The 9207-nt window shown below is 43.6% G+C and overlaps 1 protein-coding gene across 1 annotated transcript; it reads right to left on the reverse strand.

Moving 5' to 3' along the window:
* Positions 1 to 3048: 3048 nt before the first annotated feature.
* Positions 3049 to 3996, reverse strand: LOC135886190 (olfactory receptor 4D2-like). Its single transcript, XM_065414040.1, has one exon. The coding sequence runs from the start codon at positions 3994 to 3996 to the stop codon at positions 3049 to 3051; it is 948 nt and encodes a 315-aa protein (XP_065270112.1).
* Positions 3997 to 9207: the final 5211 nt, after the last annotated feature.

Raw genomic sequence — 9207 nt, forward strand, 5'->3', positions numbered from 1 at the left:
ATGGGCTTAAACTGCAGCAAGGGAGGTCTAGGTTGGACATTAGGAAAAAGTTCCTAACTGTCAGGGTGGTTAAATACTGGAATAAATTGCCTAGGGAGGTTGTGGAATCTCCATCTCTGGAGATATTTAAGAGTAGGTTAGATAAATGTCTATCAGGGATGGTCTAGACAGTATTTGGTCCTGCCATGTGGGCAGGGGACTGGACTCGATGACCTCTCGAGGTCCCTTCCAGTCCTAGAATCTATGAATCTATGAATCTTCCTTGTGTCAGGATCCTGAACTCGACCATCTCATGGTCACTGCCTCCCAGGTTCCCATCCACTTTTGCTTCCCCTACTAATTCTTCCCTGTTTGTGAGCAGCAAGTCAAGAAAAGCTCTGCCCCTAGTTGGTTCCTCCAGCACTTGCACCAGGAAATTGTCCCCTACACTTTCCAAAAACTTCCTGGATTGTCTGTGCACCGCTGTATTGCTCTCCCAGCAGATATCAGGGTGATTAAAGTCTCCCATGAGAACCAGGGCCTGCGATCTAGCAACTTCTGTTAGTTGCCGGAAGAAAGCCTCATCCACCTCATCCCCCTGGTCTCTTGGTGTATAACAGACTCTGACCACGACATCACCCTTGTTGCTCACACTTCTCAACTTTATCCAGAGACTCTCAGGTTTTTCTGCAGTTTCATACTTGAGCTCTGAGCAGTCATACTCCTCTCTTACATACAACACAACTCCCCCGCCTTTTCTGCTCTGCCTGTCCTTCCTGAACAGTTTATATCCATCCATGACAGTACTCCAGTCATGTGTGTTATCCCACCAAGTCTCTGTTATTCCAATCGTTCCCTGACTGTTCCAGGACTTCCAGTTCTCCCTGCTTGTTTCCCAATTCTCCTCTGATGGCTAGAAACCAATTAGATGAAGGTTTCTAACCATCATAGGAGTGAAGTTCTGGAACAGCCTTCCAAGGGGAGCAGTGGGGGCCATAGACATATCTGGATTCAAGACTAAGCTTGATAAAGGGATGGTTTGATGGGATAGCCTAATTTTGGCAATTAATTGATCTTTGACTATTAGCAGTAAATATGCCCAATGGCTTGTGATGGGATGTTAGATGGGGTGGGATCTGAGTTACTACAGAGAATTCTTTCCTGGGTGTCTGGCTGGTGAGTTTTGCCCACATGCTCAGGGTTTCGCTGATGGCCATATTTGGTGTCGGGAAGGAATTTTCCTCCAGGGCAGATTGGCAGAGGCCCTGGGGTTTTTTCACCTTCCTCTGCAGCATTGGGCATGGGTCACTTGCTGGAGGATTCTCTGTACCTGAAAGTCTTTAAACCATGATTTGAGGACTTCAATAGCTCAGACATAGGTTAGGGGTTTGTTACAGGAGCGGGTGGGTGATAGTCTGTGCCCTGCATTGTGCAGGAGGTCAGACTAGACAATCATAATGGTCCCTTCTCACCTTAAAGTCTATGATTCTATGATTCTATGACTGTCCAACAGAGGCCAGGACAGTGCAGAACACAGGTTTTTGGGAAAATTCAGGACTGGAAGTATGTTGGGGTCACCTGTACGTAGTAACCAAGCTGGTGGAAGCCAGAGTGTGGCTGATATGTTGCTGGGAGGCTGCTGAGGACACAGCTGCTGGACCAAGGCTGCAGCTAAACACAGACACTCAGGGTGTGACCTGCATACTGGTAGGCTGTTTGTGAGCAGCTCAGGTTGGGTGCTACAAGAGCAAAGCATTGTGAGGCACCCAAGGTTGTGGGACAGATGGTAACACAAGCCTGCACTGATCTGAATTGCACCCCTGAATGTGACAACTAATTTTCACAGCTGAACAGCAATTTACACTCCTTAAAAGTTATTAATCTCAAGCTGATTGGGAAATTCAAATTTCATAAAACTACAGAACAATTTCAAAAATATTTTAATATCAAAGATTATGAAAATAACATATTTGTTAAAAGTAAATATTAATGACATTTTTATATAAAATGAGTAGGTTTGGGGTTTTCATGCTTGTTTTCTTTTAGTTTTTTACTACTTCTGTCCCTGTTTTCTTTTTTTTATTTCTCCCCTTTTTCTAAGGAAAATTTCAAGAGAGGAGGAGGAGAAAATGGGAAGTAAAAGAAAACCCAAGGAATAAGTTAATTTTGTTTTGTTTTTATGTTTTTTACTTTTCTCCCCAACAATTCTTGAACTTGTATGATTTTTTTCACTTTATTTTCTAATTTCAGTAAAAAGCCACCTTGTTGTTTTCCTCATAAAAAGGTTGAGCATCTCTTTGTATAGATACACTTTTTATGTCAGGATTAGGGGAAAAGGCAACCAAGGAGAATTTAAGTTCAATTTGTGAAGTTAGAAATAAAAATAGAAACATTGTATAAAAGAATTAATTCTCTGTTACTCTACACTGCTAACTAGTCATATGAGAAATGCAAATAACATGAAAATGTGGATGAGTAAAATGCCTGGTCATACAATATGAGAATATCATATTCATCTAGTGGCTCATTCTATAACAAAATCCTCATGACAGTTAAAAATATTTATGATATATCACTTTTTTAAAAATTATTTGAAAATGTTTTTTTTTCCCCTGAGGAGACTCTGAAGTTTATGATATTTGTTCAGTATTTGAAATCATTAATAGAATTTTTTTAACCAAAAATTCTGAGGGACCAATACTCAGCTGTTGGAAAATATTCAGTGAGCTACATTGTTTTGCATCAGCTGGGGAACTGGCCCATTGACTCCAATGGATATATTCAGCTCTATAGCTGCTGGGGATCTGGCCCATTGACTCCAGTGCAGCTGCACTGATTTACAACAGGTGGGGTTAATTGACTCCAGTGAAGCTACACTGATTTAAACAAGTTGGCCCCACAGACTTCAATGGAGATTGTGGCCCTTCGGCTGTAATTTATTCATGAACACAATTTTTCATGAGTGTGCAGTATGTGTTCTCTTTGATGGGATACATATTTCATATGGTGAATACATCTGCCCCCGGCTATGTTCAGATCTGGTTTGTAATAGAAATTATCATTCAAAAATTATGCCTTTAATTTCCTCTGTGAGAACAGGATTCTGCTCATCAGTCTCCTGATGGCCTTTTTCATCTCTGCATTTCTCAGTGTGTAGATCATTGGGTTCAGCATTTGCGGAATGACAGTGAAAAAGACAGAGGCCACCTTGTCCAGGGTGAACTTCTTGAATGGTCGAGCATAGATGAAGATGCTGGGTATGAATAGTACACACACTACAATAATCTGGGTTCCACAGGTAGAGAGAGCCTTACGCTTTCCATCTGTAACGTGTGTCCTGATCTTGACTAAGATGATGGTGTATGAAATTAACAGACTGATAAATAGGATTATGAGCAGTACTCCACCATTGAAGACCATCTGCAGTTCGACTACATGGGTGTCAGCGCAGGCCAGTTTGATGACCTGTGGGACATCACAGTAGAAATTGTCCAGGATGTTTGGCCCACAGAACGGAAACTGGAGGAGCAGTCCCATCTGAACAGCAGAGTGAACCAATCCACCCACCCATGCCAGTACAACTAGCCCCACACACATGTCTTGGTTCATAATAATCAAGTATCTCAGTGGTTTATAGATGGCCACGTACCGATCGATGGCCATCCCCACAAGAAAAAATGCCATTGCACCCCCAATGAAGTGGAAGAAGAACATCTGGAGGATGCACTCATTGAAGGAGATGGTTTTACACTGAGAGAGGAGACCGGACAGCAAGTTGGGAGCATTAACCGATGAGTCGCTGACATCCATAAAAGCCAAGTTGGCCAGCAGGAAGTACATGGGTGTGTGGAGCCGGTGGTCGGTGATCACTGTGATGATGATAGTGAAGTTCCCCACCCAGGTGGTCATGTAAACTATGAAGAAGACTATAAAGAGAAAATACTTCAGCTGATGATTCTGAGTGAGGCCCAAGAAAATAAATTCAGTCACTGTGGTGGTGAGGTTCTGCTGATCCATTTCATCTCCTTAAAATATACCTGCAAATTTGAACTGACAGAATAAAAATTATGACATTTTTCTAGCCTACTTCCCCTTTAATATATTGATATGAAATCTATTTTCAGTCCAAAATAGGAAACACACTTTGCTTGGAACTTTTCTTTTTTATCTCAATTAACAGTGATCCACTGTGTCCCACTTCAGGAAAACCCTGATTGAGCAAACCCGAGTCATCCCTCACATGTCCTGGAAGGGAAGTGGAGTAGTCTGCTCATGAAAAGAGCCCCCTGCTCACCACAGTGTCCTTTCACTCTCCTATAGCCCTGGTTCAGCAGACCCACCAAATTTTGTCATTCACTGTTCAGGTTTTGGATTTTCAGTCTCTCTCCTCCTTGTCTCTCACTTTTTTACTTTACCCCACTGTTTCCACTGTATAACTGTGGAAGTGAAATTTTAAAGTGAGAAAAAGTTTGAAAAAAAAAACCCTTTCTCCCACAATTCATCATATGAACATAAAGAACATAAGAACATAAGAAAGGCCGTACTGGGTCAGACCAAAGGTCCATCTAGCCCAGTATCTGTCTACCGACAGTGGCCAATGCCAGGTGCCCCAGGGGGAGTGAACCTAACAGGCAATGATCAAGTGATCTCTCTCCTGCCATCCATCTCCATCCTCTGACGAACAGAGGCTAGGGACACCATTCTTACCCATCCTGGCTAATAGCCATTTATGGACTTAGCCACCATGAATTTATCCAGTCCCCTTTTAAACATTGTTATAGTCCTAGCCTTCACAACCTCCTCAGGTAAGGAGTTCCACAAGTTGACTGTGCGCTGCGTGAAGAAGAACTTCCTTTTATTTGTTTTAAACCTGCTGCCTATTAATTTCTTTTGGTGACCCCTAGTTCTTGTATTATGGGAATAAGTAAATAACTTTTCCTTATCCACTTTCTCAACATCACTCATGATTTTATATACCTCTATCATGTCCCCCCTTAGTCTTCTCTTTTCCAAACTGAAGAGTCCTAGCCTCTTTAATCTTTCCTCATATGGGACCCTCTCTAAACCCTTAATCATTTTAGTTGCTCTTTTCTGAACCTTTTCTAGTGCTAGAATATCTTTTTTGAGGTGAGGAGACCACATCTGTACACAGTATTCGAGATGTGGGCGAACCATGGATTTATATAAGGGCAATAATATATTCTCAGTCTTATTCTCTATCCCCTTTTTAATGATTCCTAACATCCTGTTTGCTTTTTTGACCGCCTCTGCACACTGCGTGGACATCTTTAGAGAACTATCCACGATGACGCCAAGATCTTTTTCCTGACTCGTTGTAGCTAAATTAGCCCCCATCATGTTGTATGTATAGTTGGGGTTATTTTTTCCAATGTGCATTACTTTACATTTATCCACATTAAATTTCATTTGCCATTTTGTTGCCCAATCACTTAGTTTTGTGAGATCTTTTTGAAGTTCTTCACAATCTGCTTTGGTCTTAACTATCTTGAGTAGTTTAGTATCATCTGCAAACTTTGCCACCTCACTGTTTACCCCTTTCTCCAGATCATTTATGAATAAATTGAATAGGATAGGTCCTAGGACTGACCCTTGGGGAACACCACTAGTTACCCCTCTCCATTCTGAGAATTTACCATTAATTCCTACCCTTTGTTCCCTGTCCTTTAACCAGTTCTCAATCCATGAAAGGACCTTCCCTTTTATCCCATGACAGCTTAATTTACGTAAGAGCCTTTGGTGAGGGACCTTGTCAAAGGCTTTCTGGAAATCTAAGTACACTATGTCCACCGGATCCCCCTTGTCCACATGTTTGTTGACCCCTTCAAAGAACTCTAATAGATTAGTAAGACACGATTTCCCTTTACAGAAACCATGTTGACTATTGCTCAAGAGTTTATGTTTTTCTATGTGTCTGACAATTTTGTTCTTTACTATTGTTTCAACTAATTTGCCCGGTACCGACGTTAGACTTACCGGTCTGTAATTGCCGGGATCACCCCTAGAGCCCTTTTTAAAAATTGGCGTTACATTAGCTAACTTCCAGTCATTGGGTACCGAAGCCGATTTAAAGGACAGGTTACAAACCTTAGTTAATAGTTCCGCAACTTCAAATTTGAGTTCTTTCAGAACTCTTGGGTGAATGCCATCTGGTCCCGGTGACTTGTTAATGTTGAGTTTATCAATTAATTCCAAAACCTCCTCTAGTGATACTTCAATCTGTGACAGTTCCTCAGATTTGTCACCTACAAAAGCCAGCTCAGGTTTGGGAATCTCCCTAACATCCTCAGCCGTGAAGACTGAAGCAAAGAATCCATTTAGTTTCTCCGCAATGACTTTATCATCTTTAAGCGCTCCTTTTGTATTTTCATCGTCAAGGGGCCCCACTGGTTGTTTAGCAGGCTTCCTGCTTCTGATGTACTTAAAAAACATTTTGTTATTACCTTTGGAGTTTTTGGCTAGCCGTTCTTCAAACTCCTCTTTGGCTTTTCTTATTACACTCTTGCACTTAAGTTGGCAGTGTTTGTGCTCCTTTCTATTTGCCTCACTAGGATTTGACTTCCACTTTTTAAAGGAAGTCTTTCCTTCCTTTAAAGGAAGAAACAAATCCAAATAAAATGAGAGACACAAGGTGAGTGAGGAAATACCTTTTATTGCACCAACTTCAGTTAGTAAGAGACAAGCTTTCAAAGCTTATCTCTTTCACTAACAAAAATTGGTCCAATAAAAGATATTACCTCACCTGCATTCTGATATCCAGGGATGAGCAGAGCTACAAGACAGACTAAAAGAAAAGGGAAAGTTTCATATTAATTTGACATTTTCTCCTAGAAAATCACAAATTTCGATCAAAGAAGCCATTTTCACATCAAATATTTCAATTAAAAATAACCCTTTTCTGATAGCAACATTTCTTGTAACAGAATAAAGTTTTGTTTCAAAATTGAAAAAAAAATTCAGTTTGATTGAAATTTTCTGATGATTTTTTGTTAAATGGGTAAAAAAAAACATATTTTCCCAAACCCAAATCTGTTGACATTTATTGGCAAAAACTGTGGGGTGATGGGATCCGCTTCTGTCTTGCCTTGGACAATATCTGTGACCAAGGGTAACTCACACCCCCAGTCAGTCTAAAACAGTGGTAGGCAACCTGCGGCCCACAGCCCGTTAGGGTAACCTGCCGGGAGGCTGCCAGACCATTTGTTTACATTTACATGGCTGCCTGCAGCTCCCAGTGGCTGTGGTTCACCATTCCTGGCCAATGGGAGCTGCGGGAAGCGGTGGCCAGGCCCACGCTACTTCCCGCAGCTCCCATTGGCAGGGAATGGCGAACCGCAGCCACTGGGAGCTGTGGGCGGCCCTGCAAATGTAAACAAATGGTCTGGCGGCCTGCCTGCAGGTTACTCTGATGGGGCGCGTGTGGTCTGCAGGCCTCAGGTTGCCCACCACTGGTCTAAAATGTTCAAGAGACAGGAAGATAGGTGTCCAGTTCACACAGAGCTTCACTGGGAATTTGATGTCTTGAGCCCCCCTAGATCCTTTGACTATCCCCGCCTTGTAGCCTTTGTTTTATGTGACAATAGTTTCCCTACTTTGCAAGAGTGTGGTATGGTTAAATGCTTTAAGGATCATGAAGCACTCAGGTACCATGGTGATGGGGCATTGCCCACCACTGCAGCATTGATGCCACCTCAGATATTCCATAGTGTCCTGGACAGTTCAAGGCACAGAAGTTTTAGTGGGATGTCTGTGAGGATTGTCCTCATGGCCTTGTAATCTAAAAGCCCTGGTCATGCTAAAGAAACAGAGCCCTTAGTTTAAAGTCCTGTGGCAGACCCTTAAAAGCCTACACTGGGTTCAGCCAATAGAAGGGAGCAAAGACCCACATTATGTTACCTTTGATCTGAGGATCTGAGGATTAGATTCACAACACCACTTTGGCTTTTAGAGACTTAAAAAAACACAGATATTCACAGAGCCTGAGTTCAGTGCCAGGCTCCCTATCCAACAGGGAGTGGTAGGTGACTAAGAATGGGATTCACTAAAGCCAACAGGCTGAAGGGCTCCCTGCCTCCATTTGTGATGGGAGACACAAAGGAGAGGGGTGCGTTCTAAACTCTACCCTTCTCGCAGAGCTTGGAGCTTACGCCTGGGCTACAGGGATCCACAGCCAGGACCCCTCTCCTGGACTTAGGTGTCTATGCCAAATTGTGGCAGGATTTGGCAAAGAAGGAGAAGACACCCCAGCTACATTATGACATTTAGCCCAGTGCTTTCACATGAGCTGTGGGAAACCCCTGTTCAAATCCCTTCTCCCCCTCTCCCTTAGACAGGAATTGAACCTCCACTGGCTGAATTTGGAATGGGCCCCAATCCAGCAGATGAGCTCTCAGCTCAGCTGACACACCAGGCCCTGCCAGGAGGATAGCCATTCCTCCATCCATCTTCCCCTGACTTGTGGGTCACACTGGGGGTGGATGCCTAGGGGAAGGCAGCAGCACTTGTGCCCAGAGCCATAAATTTAGGCACCGAGGGAACTTTCACAACAGAAATCTTGATGCTGAGTAAGTTCAGGAGCCCATAGGGCCAGGTGGCAGCTAAGTGGGGGGTTATGAATGCCAGTGGTACCAAAACTTTGGACTTGGGCACCGAAAGTAGCAGTGAGGCTCCTATGGGCCTTTGTGAATCCAGCCCTTAGTGGGAATCTTTGGTGTTTTGGGGGCTCCTAGGCTGGGATTCTTAAAGGAGCCCAAGCCCTGGGGTATGTCTTCACTACCCGCCAGATCGGCGGGCAGCGATCGATCCAGCGGGGATCAATTTATCGCATCTAGTCTTGACACGATAAATCAACCCCCGAGCACTCTCCCATCAACCCCTGTACTCCACCGCCGTGAGAGGCGCACATGGAATCAACGGGGGAGAGACAGCAGTCGACTTACTGCAGTGAAAATACCACGGCAAGTTGATCTAAGTACGTCAAAGTTGCATAACTTAGATCAATCCCCCCCCCCCCAGTGTAGACTAGCCACGTGAATAACGTGGCTGAAGTCGACGTACTTAGATCAACTTACCATGGTGTTTTCACTGCAGTGAGTCGACTGCTGCCGCTCCCCCATCAACTCCGCCTGTGCTTCTCATGGCGCTGGAGTACAAATGTTGATGGGAGAGGGCTCGGGGGTCGATCGCTGCCCGCCGATCCGGCGGGTAGTG

The sequence above is a fragment of the Emys orbicularis genome, chromosome 12 (assembly GCF_028017835.1).
Source record: "Emys orbicularis isolate rEmyOrb1 chromosome 12, rEmyOrb1.hap1, whole genome shotgun sequence".
NCBI classification, from domain to species: domain Eukaryota; kingdom Metazoa; phylum Chordata; order Testudines; family Emydidae; genus Emys; species Emys orbicularis.